Here is a 13,762-nt window from a genome sequence, read left to right as displayed (position 1 = left end):
TATAAAAGAATTTCATATAATGTGCAATATAATGTCATTTTACTTGGTATATTATTATGTGAGAAATTATTACTGAAATACGTACTTTTTGGCCATTCCATTCACCTGTAACTTAAAAAACCAGCATACAAATCCATGCAGCAGCTGGCTTTACCAGGTGTTCTCGAATGACGTCTCACTTGACTGCAGTAAGAACCAGCAGTCAGGACCACTCTTATACTTATGCTGCGTAACTAATACACGATTGAAGGTGTGTAACGCTGTTACTATAAATATAACGTTATAATCCTGTGTGGCAACTATGGTCGCAACGGAGGACACCTCACAGATGACCTTTCACCTGCCACAGGTAGAAGGCCATCATCATGTGACGTAAACTGACTGACAGCACTCAGGTCATTTTAGTTAAAGCTAAATTTTTATGAGATGTATAATGTTCTTTCTGAAAAGGGCCACAGGAAGGCTTTCACACAAAAAAAGAAGAAAAAAAAAGAAAACTATAATTACAGCCCTGCGGCAAACACACAGACAGACACACACACACACACACACCACACACACACGCATACACAGAAGATCTATCCAATCAGCAGTTTCAAGGTAGACACCCAAGATTAGTGTCACCAGTTCAGTATCCGACCAAATGTTTCCCCTTCTGTTCCTGATGTGGTGTCGAGTATTTGCCAGAAAACTGTTTCATGCACAATATAATTGATGTCACAGTGAATCTGAATATAAAATGTCATCACTTCATTATTTTATACTATCAGACATTTGTGTGAAGTTTTGTCATAATTAGCTAAAACAATTCTTGAGTTATGGCCAAAAACATGTCATGTGAGGTCACACTGACCTTTACTTTTGACCTTTGACCCCAGAATTGAAATCAGTTTATTCCTCAGTCCAAGTGGATGTTTCTGTCAAATTTAAAGAAATTCCCTAAAGGTTTTCTTGAGATACCGCGTTCACAGGAATGAGACATGAGGTCACACTGACCTTGACCTTTGACCACTGAAATCTAATCCGCACATTGTTGAATCCAAGTGAGCATTTGTGCCAAGTTTAAAGAAATTCCCTCAAGCTGTTCTTGAGATATCGCATTCACAAGGATGGGATGGATGGACACACAACCCCAAAATATAATGCCTCGGGCCACGGCTATTGCCGGCGCAGAAGCATAAAAAAGCCTCTACAAAAGGGCACTTTGGACATCACATGGTTAAGGGACAGGTGCTCGAGCACCCTTAGCCTCCCTCTATGCATATGCCTGCTCTGAGAAGATGCAAGGTTGAAGCTAAAGATTTCACATATGTGACCCATTTTGCTTATTTTCCTTATTTGTATAAGAGTGAAAAATGGAGCTATTAAATTGCGCTCCACTCAGGGAGCTTTTCTTTATATTCCTAGGTGGAACACCTATTGTGAGGCTCCATTACAGGAAACATAGTTGACGAATGTTAAGATGTCTTGTCACTCTTAAATGCATCTCAAAGTGCAGGTACATAACTGCTGCATGCAAATGGATTTTGTCTTTTAGATTCTGCAGGCTTTCTGCCTCTCAAGTACACAGTGTTTCACAGTCTGTATTTCAGCGTTCTGTCATGAAGCAGACTGCTGTCGAGACTGTCAGGTGGCTGTCAAGTGGCACGAGACAATTTTGATGTCAAGAATCGCTGGAAACGCGAGCCTCTATCACATTAAGCATCTGGCCTTTATCACCTATTGTAGACATTCCACAGAAAAGCTGTCAAACTGTTTTTTATGGACGATTTGTGGGTCAAATATCGTGTGATGATGATCTCCCATCCAAACTGTCACCGACTGTCCACTGACAGCTCTCTTTGCTGCTCACTGCTCTCCTCTCATCAGAACAACACTGCATCTAAACAGATTTCCTCCTCCTGAACTATTTCGAGGTGCCATATGTGGTCCTGACAAGAAACCTCTTGAGTAAATCTGTTGTGGTACATCCACTCCGTTTTGTTTTCTTCATCACAAAATTACCCTTTCTGAATAAACCACATTGCTCTTAAAAGAATGGAAAAAAAGGTTATTCATGTGGTTTGTCACAAATAGCCAATGTTCAAAATGTGTTCCTCCCAGTTACTACGCAGTTTCCTGCTGTGCAGCAACTGTGCCCACAAAACAAGCCAAGTCAAGTTTATTTATAAAGACCAGAAGCACAAGTTGGTCCTAACGGGCTTTATAATCTGTACAATTTAAGAGAACCTCTGCTCTGTAATGAGCAACCAACACCAGAGAGACCCTTTAAAAAAATCAGGCAAAAACAGAAGCAACAAAAGAATGATCCTTCCACTGGCATGAACAACTTTTAATCAATATGCTGTGAATGTATGCTGTGCTTTCATTTTGACAGACTTGCACTGAAGCTCACAGTAGTCTGCATGTTGCTGTGCCTGCTTTCTCAAAATTAAAAAAGGTCTGGCAAAAAAACAAAACAAAAACAAGGGTGGATAAACTGGTGTATGTTATAAAATGTGCATGATATATAAATTCAATAATATCATCATTTCATATTCAACTCTTTGTTGTTCTGAATTACTCGACCAAGTGTTTCTGTCCTATTTCAGTCACTGCTGGTGTAAGTGTGTTAACTCCTTAGCCAGATTGTATTTTGCAGTAATGCAGTAAGCGTCATAAGATTGTAGTAGCTACAGTTGAATTACCATACAGGTACCCTACAGATGTTTCACAGTAAAAGCCGTGTTGAGTTTGTATGAACAGCATAATGCAGTTTGAAGAAAATTAAAAAGAGCAAATAGGAGCAGATCAGAATAGAAAGACGCTTCCCAGTCACAGACAAAAGGGTTTATAAATAACAGCCTTTCTCTGATATAAGCCTGCTTCAAATAAGCTACCACTGCAGCTCAGGTAAGTGAAGGCAAATATTTGAGATTTTACAGTAAGCTACTAAGTATAACAACAGCCTTGGAACAGAGCTGTAGCACACAGTATGTTCAGTGTGGTTCACTTTATGTCTAGATAAGTTCTCAGCCAAGAAATAGTCCGGTACATAACTTCCTGTGAAATGTTGCATTGTTGTTTTGTGTAAATTCGTGAGCTTTAGAGGTGCTGGCAGGCTGATTTTGCTACCTTTGAACAGAGCTGGCTCCCTGTCTCCAGTCTTTATGCAAAGCTATCCGGCTGTTGGCTGAAGCCTTTGGTTTAACAGATAGATTTAAGAGTGGTATCAGTCTTCTCATCTAACTTTCTACAAGAAAACAAATATGTGTATTTCCTAAAAAACAATATAGAAGTATTCCTGCAAAGTAAAGGGATCTGTATCAAACTGTTAATTTATAATGATTCGATTTTTTAAAAACTCTCCTGTATAAGTCTAAGAGCTCATAGGCTGTTGTTTGAGGATGATAAAGCCTCTGGGGCTGAGGGCTAATATTTCAAGAGATTTGTCTGATGAAGGTCTGAAGGACCGACATGTTGCCTTGATGAAATAAAAATGACAATAATAAGCTCTCCTCTGTGTCTTCAAGATCACATCTCCTCCAAATTGTTTTTTTAAACATCACTTTTGGTACCAGCCTAGAATTTCATAATTCAAAATTTCATAAAAGCTAAATCGTCATCAGACAATAGCAGATGGGCGTTTCACCCAGCGTGTTTCACCTCGCATGCCTGGTCACACTCTGGAGTTGTCAAAATCCAGCAATTGGGCAGTGACTTGAAGCGTCAGAATCCAACGAAAAAAGGCATCCTTTAACATGGGCATGATACGTTATGGTTAAACAGCGCCAACAAGGACAAAAGTTAAGGTGGCAAAAGTCCGAGTGGGTGGGCGGGAAGGGTGGTGGACAAGTCCAACAAACAGCGACTTTAACCAGAGAGAGCGGTGTTCACGTCCCGTAAGATTCTAAACCCAAACCCTTTTTTCCAGAACCTAACCACATGCTTTTGTTGCCTAAACCCAACCATGTGTGTTTGTTGTTGACAAAAAAAGTGGATTTGTGGTGTTGTACAGATGTAGTGCATTTATTCTGAAAGAGACTCTATGTAAACGGTAAAAAGTGTATTTTGAAAGAAGACAATGCATGTAACAGGCAGAACTTGACACAGCGTCCCAGATCGTCAACAACCAACACACCTAGGGTACCTTGCACATTGTATGTAGGTGTGGAAAGTCCATGACCAAAACGTCAATATGTGATGAGGTCAGAGTGAGAATGTGTTGCCTCTCCACACAGACTGTTTACCTTGCATTCAAACGTGTCACCATCACGTGCCAGTACACCATTGTGCAAAATATGCAAGAACTGGAAAACAACACAACTACAAAGTAAATACATTAACAGCCTCTTTTCCAACAGACTCCCTGAAAATAAAGAATCATTTAAAATGTGCGTGGAGACTGTGTGAGGCAGCGAGCAGCCTAAAAGATGTGGGAACTGTTACAGGTTACACCTACACTTTATTATGATGAAAAATAATGACAGCTTTGCACCCAAAACCAGGCAGATTTTGCCAGCTCTGCTCTGTTCCAACAGCAACATTTTTCCCTTTAACTCAAACCTTTATGAGTTCTATCACTGTATGAGATTACTGCAGAAACACTCGCAGAGCTCCGACTGATCATATCTTTCAAACCAACATGAGTCGGCTTCAGTCAGGAATGTGGATCTGTCTGGCTCATTTTATAAAACAGTACATTATCAGGTTTTACATAACACATGTAGTCTCTATCTGATCGATCAAAGACCGGCTCTAACCTTGTTGATTCTGTATTTCTCACAAAACGTGGCCAACCCTGCTTCACCGGTTGCTATGCCAACTCTCGTGGTAACCAGGGAGCTGGTGGGTGATTTTTTTTTTTTTTTCCTCTCTCTTGTTGTGCGTGTGTGTGGATTATTTTGGAGAAGCATTTCTACACTGTACACATGTAGCTCTTGAAAAGCAATAAATCCCCTGAAGATTTTCTTTGCCGTGTATTTTATCTATTGCATCATATTTCATCATCATTTGGCCCGTAGCTACTCTAAAGAATGCTTTTTACTACATCTTACATACAAATAAGTATACATGGAACACAGCCTAACATAATGTTTTCTTTATTTGTTATGACTTGGCCTGAACAAACCCCTCCCGCTGGGAACATTAATTTTCATCAAATGCTGTCGCCTCTCGTCGTAGCTGTGTAACGTTTTCCTCACACAGTGATGGAAGAAGTGCTCAGATATTTTACTTGAGTGCAGAAATACTCTGTTACAAGGAAAAATCCTGCTTTCACACATTTCCTTTGTAACAGTGCAAAAGTATTAGCATCAGAATATATTTGTGCTTACATAAAGTTAAAGTATTCATTATGCAGATGATGCATATGTGTCTAGATCACTTAGATGTTGAGCCTGGTTAAGGTAGTTACTTTATATATGTATATAAGTCAAGTCTGGGAGCAGCCAAATACTTTGTTATCTTATTTGTTGATTATATTATGTATTATTAATCTAAATCAACAAAGACACTAGTAACTAAAGTTACAAGATAAATGCAGTGGAGTAAAAAGTAGAATATTTGCCTCTGAATTGTAGTGGAATTGAAGTATAAAGATAATGGAAATACACATCTACAGTTACTTCAAAATTGTTCTTGAGCATGTGAGTAAATGTACTTCCACCACTGTAATTACAGGACTGAGCAACTGTGTCTATAAATAGTATTCACATACGACAGCACTTATATTGGATAATATTCAAGGGACAATACTTACTAACATAACCAGTACACATACATGCAGATTGGTCACTGTCAAGGTTTTCCTTTTTAATTCCCAAAAATATCAGTGCCCAGTGACTAAACCATGATAAAGGTTTTCATTTTTCAACCCGCCTCACATTCAGCTACAGGCAATGTGAGTTCCTTCAGTTAGTCTGTAGGATTATGATCATTTGAAATAATTCAAAATATATTGTATGACCACAATTTACTGAACAGATTATGAGACAAAAATCATTTAATCTGACTGCCCATCACTGTAGAGCACTTCTATCATACATACACAGTATTTTCTGCAAGTCAGCTCTGTAATTCTGTTGCGCTTCTTTAAGTTTTATTTTGTTTTTAGCGCTGCATATCTATTGCCATCTGACATTATAATAAAGTCATGACTAAAAGTCTGTTCAACTGCCACATCATGCCTTTGCTGCTGTTTTTTTTAATATCCCACAATCTTAAGCTTCACACCATAAGTGGTAAATGGCTTCCAGAGGTGGAAAGTAACTAAGTACATATAATCGAATTACTGTTTTTAGGTAATTCACTTGAGTATTTCCATTTTCTGCTTTTATTTTACTTCACTACATGTTGGAAGCCAGTATTATACTTTTTACTTCACTGCATATATCGGATTATTGATACAAAACATAACCAGTAAAAACATTATGATAAGATAAAATTCACAAGCTTCCTGGCAGTACATATAGCATTAAAAAATGAGCCCTGCCTTCACCAGTTGCAACATTGAAGAGATGAGCACATTGATGCATCAATGACTACAATCCAAAATATAATATATATCATTCTGAAATGACCCATTCAGCAAGTATATTTGATGCTGGTGCTTGTGCTTTTACTGCAGTAAACCTAAAGGACCTTCACTTATATTAGAGCAGGCATGTCTTAAGTCTAGCCCAGGGGCCAATCGATGCCCACAGACCAATTTTAAGCTCAAAGCTTGTTGTTCAATATATACTGTATGTGGCCCACCACAAATGTTGTTCAAGCAAGCAAGATTGCTTTGCTTTATTTTTCTGTTCACCCCACGATGTCAGGGAGAAGGTATTTGCCACAGCAGTGAAGGCAGTTGGGAGAAATCTTCCTTGCTGTCCTCTTGTTGTGTCACGGTTTTATAAGTTTTATATCTCACCAGCTGCTGGCTCTTTGGAGGGAAACAGCTTGTTGTCCAGGGTCATGCTGATGTCACAGAAGACCTCCTCCTCGTCTCGGTCAGCATCCAACTGAAAGGAGAGGAAAAAAAAGAAAATCATCTTAGATGCTCTGTTCATTTACTCAAATTTTATTAATTAGCTTCCTGACCTTTTATTTATTTATTTATTTTCGCTTGAGAGCTTAACAGAAACGACAGATGCAAGGCATACACTGAAGTCACGACCTGACCGACATCACAAACACAATGGACATGCTCAGTTCATTAAGCCGCCGTGACATCCAGAATGAAACTCATCAAAAGATCAAACATAAGAAACGAGACGCGACCCTGGGAGCTTCACACTTGGGGTCATTTTGTATTCAACACACACCGGAAGGATGCTTTAATAACGCTAGATAAATTAGCCTCCCCTCTGTGTCAGTCGGTGCCTTTCAGATTATTCGGAGGCGGGCTGTCTTCCATTGCACGTACAGTACTCCCAAATTGACCGTGAAGAATTGGGTTTGTGAGTGAGCTAGAAGCTGATCGAAGCAGACTTCTCCTCTTCCCTAATCTGCTCTTTGGCCGTCCCTCTGCTCTCATCAGGGACGATGACAAGGAGCTGACAGGCGACCTTGTGCGTACAAAAAAACTGGTATAAATAAACAGGCTGAACATAATTGCTCTGTTTGCCGCTGCCTGCAGGTGTGTGATTCTCAGGAGGGCTTCTTACTTGCCATGTTAACTAAACAAAGAAATGAATGAATGTCAGCTGTGGGTGGAGGTCAAATGACGAAATGTAAGATAAGGATACCCCACCACCAAGCTTCCTCCTGGTGTTTCCATGGTAACAAACCTAAAAAAAAAAGGAGCCCTGGTGACTGCTGTGTGGGAGAGTCCCCTGAGCCCCTGAGTCCACCTGCATTCCTCTGGAGAGCGAGGCATTCAAAAACCCATTAGAGCTGTGGATGTGTCTGGCATCATGAGCAGAGAAAAATGACCGCTGTCACACTGCAGCGTCTTTTATAACCAAAATCTTTTTCCTACTTTAACAAAGAGGCTCCGGATAATCCATTTATATTTACAAGAAGCTGTCTGAGACTCTTCAGAGAAAGTGTCACTTTTCAAGGACAGATTAGAAGCTTTGACTTTTTGGAGTAAAGGCTGATGATTTAATGTCATCACAGAGGCTCTTTAGATGGCAGGCGAGGGATGGGAACTTTCAGTGCAGCAGAACAGAGTGTTTATATTAGCAAGCAAAGTGCACCTGTGTCCATTTATTAGACTGATAATCAAAACTAATGCTTCATCCACACTGAGCTGGCTAAATCTGAAAATGTCGACTCCACCCTAGAGTTTTCAGGTCGTCCTGTTTGATCAACAAACACAGTTTAATGACATTATCTGCTATACTGACATTTATAAACACTGTTTTCTAAAACAGCCTCTTGCTATGTGGTATGGGTACATGAACACACACGGCAGCGGAGCCGATAGGATTCAATTCTAGTCAGTGGCTACGGTTACATGATGGCTTCTCATTCGGAATGAAATGAATCTGAATGAAATCATTCGGAATTGAAGTGTTTCCAGGTAGTTTACATGGGAAATATTAATTCCGAATGAGGGTTTACATGGGAGATCAGTTCAATCGCCTTTATTCAGGTCTGCGCAAGGTTTGGGGCAGGGAAGGTTTTTGATTGGAGGGCGGGGCGGATGTTACGTGTTTATGTTTACCGGAAGAAAACACTGTAGTCCTCGCTCCGGATAACAAGATGCTTGACGACGCTGTTATTAGTGCCTTTTTCGGGCGTGTTTTGCTTATATTCTTAAAGCAGCAGTACGACAACAACCTTGTTCTGCTAATGCTTCATCTGTTGAGCAGGAGAAGGGAGGCAGAAGACCGTGCTGTGGCGAATGGAAACCGGTGAGTGCAACGAGTCCGACTGCTCTAGCTCAGCCCGTTGCTATGCAGCCCGTTGCTATGTGCGCTATATACGTCATCGCACCAGAAGGGCAAGGAAACGAGCATGCGCAGAAAGACCGGAATGAACTTAAAGAGGAATGAGTGTATACATGCACACAAAATTCTTTCATTCGGAATGACAAACGGATTAAACCACCCCCTTTAATCGGATTTAATTTTCAATCGGAATGACCGTTTACATGACCACTTTTAATCGGAATGGCCGTTCATTCCGATTAAAAGTGGAATTAAACTGTCCATGTAAACGTACTGAGTGTTTCCACTGGCTGCGGCTGTGCTGCGTTCCGGCTCCGTCTCAGCTGCAGCACTCCGGGGCCCTCCGCAACAGATACGCAGGACTTCTATTTTTGCCGGACGCCGGACCACAACACAGCAGTTCAGCACAGAGCAGATCGTGCAGGGCAGGAAGTCGTGCACAGAAACACAATAAAACATCAGGTTAATTTTCAAAATAAAATACACAGTGTTCACGGCGGATCATATTTCCCTGCACTACACCTTGAAAACTATGGGCAGAGGCAGGCCTGAAGTCAACAGGTCAGAGGTTTTCAGACATAATTTCACCCCATTAACACCATGGACGAGGAGATATTAATCATGGCAGTGCACCGAGATGTCTTCCGGCGGAGCTGCACTGCACCGCACAGCAAACAGAGCCGGTGGGTATTGACGGACGGCGGAGCACACAGTGGATAACCAGCGCTGCCGTTCCGCAACCGACACGCATCCAGTGGAAATCCGGCGTGACAAGCTATGTCAACAAGGTTGGCACCACTGGATGTCTTCAGTTGTCTTGTTTCACAACATTCAACTATCTTTATGCTAGTTTGAAAAATGTCATATCTGCCCTCAATTATTTTTGCCTTGGACAGAAGGAAGCAATTTTATCAGGGAGGCCATGGCCCCTCCTGGCCTCCCCTTGGGGGTGTCACGGATGGTCGGAGGGCCAAATCTGAGAGATAAGGATGTGTTTAAAAATCTAGCCAACACATCCCTGAAATGTGTCTTTTAAGTTTTTTGTTTGTTTGTTTGTTTTTTAATGTACAACACATACGTGCATTTAGAAAAATTATTACTGACAGCAATGGGCAAACATGTCTTCAGCTGTTAATAGTCAATACTATAATCAGTGGGTACAACCCCACAGAGGACAGTGGGACATGCTTTTAACAAAAAATGTCTCGTGCAAAGAATTACTTTACCGTCATGTACTGAGTATGTACAGTATAGAGCACAAGAATCTTGTTATGAAGTCTGAGGCGAGGTAAAAGCCCTCATCCTCCACCTCAAAGGTCTCAGAGCTGAAGTAGATTAAAGGAAGCAGATGAAGCTGTGAGACAGCTTAAAGCAGCCGCTCCTTTCATACTTTGCAACTCTTTTTTTTAGGAAGAGGTTTGGTACATTCAGTCTTTTCTGTTTGATCATCTGAATCAGTTCATGCAAGGTTCCTCAAGAGTTTGAACTAAAAAAAACTACCTTCCTTAGTACATCACGACAATAAAAGTTTTGTCGATGTTATGTAAAGCTCAATGTTGTCGCTCTGTGAAGAGGACCAAAGAAGAGGACAAACAATAAAAAGATAGACATAAAAGAACCTATTTCAAGTTATTCAGTCTTCTTTTCAAAATGAGATACCGTCATGCCTTTCATAAACAAGATGGTTATTCATATTGATTTGTTATGCCGGTATCTCATTTATATTCCAGGGATAATGAACAAATACCTTGTAACCTTCCCCGGAGAGATAAGTCTCCCAGAAAGATGGAGTGAGGTGTCTTTTGTTTGTTTATATCTGCGTGGTATCTAGCAGCATGTGGGAAGAAAGCTGGAGCTCAACTCACTCAATACGTCATTAGATTGGTCCCTTTACCTAGACTGACAGGACAAATGATTATCGGTCCTTTTCTGCAATTTCATTGTGGAGAAAAAAAAGCAGACCCTCATTTGTACATCATCGTCACTTTTTCACACAAAAATCTAAATGTCACAAAGCCCCAACTTTGTCGATGGCTCAAAAATAAAAACACTGCCAAAACTTTCTCACAATGACAGAAATAGGACGAGATAATTCAGTGAAAAGTTGAGTCTTGTAGACGTATATCGACTATTCAGTCATTCCAATTCAGGCGGCGGCGATGTGGGGTAATGAGTCACTGCGATTGTTCCTTTATAAACTTATGACTTCCTTTATTGGACCTGACATTTAAATTGAAAAGATTGCTTTCACACAAAAGCCTTTTGCTGAGCGAAAGCAATTAAGCCTCTGAGGTTATTGCATTCATTAGAAACTATTGAGTCCTAATTACTGAAGAGCAGAAGGAACTCATCCTATCAGAAGTTAATGTAATCTTTATAATCTGCGCTCAGATATACTGTACTGTTACAGGACAGTTAGCTACTGTTAAGACATCAAAACAATATGATTAGAAGTGAAAGAAAGTTTCTGTACTGTACTGACATGCATGTCTTTCTGAGAGAAAAGCTGAAAATGTTTGCAGCTCTGAACATCACTTACTATGACCAATTTTCAACCAGCTTTGTATCAAAACAACATGGACAGTATGTGTAAAAGAACTGTGGTAAACTTCCTCCCATCTAACCAGTCCCTAGATATCTCACCTTGCCCCCAGGCGAAACTCCACTGGACAACATAATTTACATTGTCTAGTGGAGTTTCACTGGCTCCCGGGCTGTTGCTTGAACTGCAGGCTGTACTTCTGCATTTTGGTATTGCCCGCCACCCATGCTGCCACCGTGGAAACAAAAAGTATACTGTAGAAGCAGATCAAGTGACAGACCTGCCCCCCTTCTCTCTCAAACTCGGACCGAAATCTGGTTCAACAGTAAAACTAGGCAGCGCAGTTCCAATGTTAATCAAGATTTTGTTACTGTATTTCCTATTTCTCTTGAATGTTTCTAGAAACATATTTTAGTGCCCTGTTTAGCTTTAATAGTGACAGTTTGTGAGCAGGAAGTGGGCAACGTACTGTTTCCTGTTCAGTGAAAATGGAGGCTGAAAAAACGGTCAAATGGTAAAACTAGGCAGCACTGATTAAACCAAGATTCTGATACTGTGTTGCCTGTTTCTTGTCTCAAATGTTTTCAGAAACATGTTTTTGCTAACTGTTTAACTGCAAGAGATTGAGATTGTTTCTTGCCTGCCTGGAGCCATTGTTTCAGACAGACATGTTTGTATTATGTCACCCACGACTCCACGAGTGAGTATTTATTGGTCTGATGCTGTGCTGTGCATTCTGGTAGTTATAGGTTTTCTCCCTCATGAGCAAAAACATCCTTTTTCTCTGTTTTCTCTGGTTCTGTAGCACCAGTTTCAAAAGTATTCGCATCTTTCTACTGCATAAACATTCTAGTTTTATTTTAAAAAAACACCTTTCCAGCCCTGAAATACTCCTTTAATTGTGTCAACTTGGTGCAAACATCTGAGACAAAGAGTCTGTTGCAGTGTTGCTTTCTAATAATTTAAGGTCCAGTGTGTAGAATTTAGGGGCATCAACAAATCAAACACTGGCTCTGGAGCCTTTCGCACTTTTGTGTTGGCCACTGTAGTTCTCCTACACACTTGGCACACAGGAGATGTTTCAGTTCTGCAATCTCACCACTAGATGCCACTTAATCCTACACACTGGACCTTTAAATCCACATTTCACATATACCATATATGTACTGACTTTTACAGAGAGGACGCTGCAACTTGTCCATTTCTGTCCTTTATCTCCTTTTACCATCTACCACTGCAGCCCTGTCTCCTAGAGACTACATTCATATACAACTAATTCAAAACAGCAAGGACGTAGTTTTCTATTAACATAATGAGGAAATGTTGATACTTAACATATCTAGCAACTTGCAAAAATGTTGATACTGAACATGTCTGCAAAATGTTCACCAAAAAAAACCATATTTCTGTTGTTTTCTGCCGATCTTGCAATGCACCATCCAGTCATAGTGACTACAGCATTGCTTTTAATTGCCTTTGTCATTGACATTTAACCACAATCATAATCTTTCCCTGACCTTAACCAGAATGTGTTTGTTGCCTTAACTGAAGACAGGAGTCTGGATGCAAACCTGACGTTCTGGTGTCAAGGTTCTGCACTTTGTACGCCTGCCATCCTCAAATCCCAACCACCTCCTTTCAAGGCCTATGCGGTACATGAATGTAGTGTTTAATTAACTGAAAGAAACGTCATCTCTGAACATAATCCAGGCAGCAAATACACTTCCACAGCAGCGTAATAAGGAAGCTGCTTCGTAACATACAGACCTAATTTCTAGTAGACAGGGTTGGCCACTGAACTGTCAGTGCCCTTACATGGTGAACTGACATTATTAATCAATTAGTCAGTTGGCAGAAATAATTGGGAGCCATTTAATAACTGATTCGTAGTTTCAGTCATTGTTCAAGAAAAGAAAAAATTAAAACTTGTCTGATTCCAGCTTGTCAAATGAGAGGATTTGCTCATTTCTTTGTCATAAATCATATCTCCAGGGTTTTGGTCACACAAAAGAAGACATTTGAAGACCTTAGGCTCTGCAAAGTTGTAATGGACATTTTTTGTATTTTTTGTCTTATTATATTTCATCAACTAAATGGTTAATTGAAAAAATCTGAAGGTTTGTCACTGCCAGTGATCAGTTTTTCATTTGATATTGTCAGAGCCAGAGGAAAATGTCTTTTGCTCATAATGACTAGGAATAGTATTGATACTGCTCAATCATTCATCCAGACAGATGCTACCACTCTCATTACAAAGAACAGATGGACAAATCCGCTATCAATTATAAGTGGACAGAAAATTAACAAAGAATTGACACAAAAGACGTCAGGGGAGGATTTATGACTAATAGTCCATTAA

General features: G+C 40.2%; 1 protein-coding gene across 1 annotated transcript in view; it reads right to left on the bottom strand.

Annotated features, from left to right (window-relative positions):
* ak5 (adenylate kinase 5) overlaps positions 1-13,762 on the bottom strand; it is a 104,159-nt gene that overhangs the window by 49,302 nt on the left and 41,095 nt on the right. Inside the window, exon 7 of the mRNA XM_049599252.1 lies at positions 6,896-6,986. Coding sequence (XP_049455209.1) covers positions 6,896-6,986 — 91 coding nt within the window. The remainder of the gene's footprint in view (positions 1-6,895; positions 6,987-13,762) is intronic.

This window comes from Epinephelus fuscoguttatus, linkage group LG15, assembly GCF_011397635.1.
Source record: "Epinephelus fuscoguttatus linkage group LG15, E.fuscoguttatus.final_Chr_v1".
Classification (NCBI taxonomy): domain Eukaryota; kingdom Metazoa; phylum Chordata; class Actinopteri; order Perciformes; family Serranidae; genus Epinephelus; species Epinephelus fuscoguttatus.
This window is presented reverse-complemented; position numbering and strand designations above follow the sequence as displayed.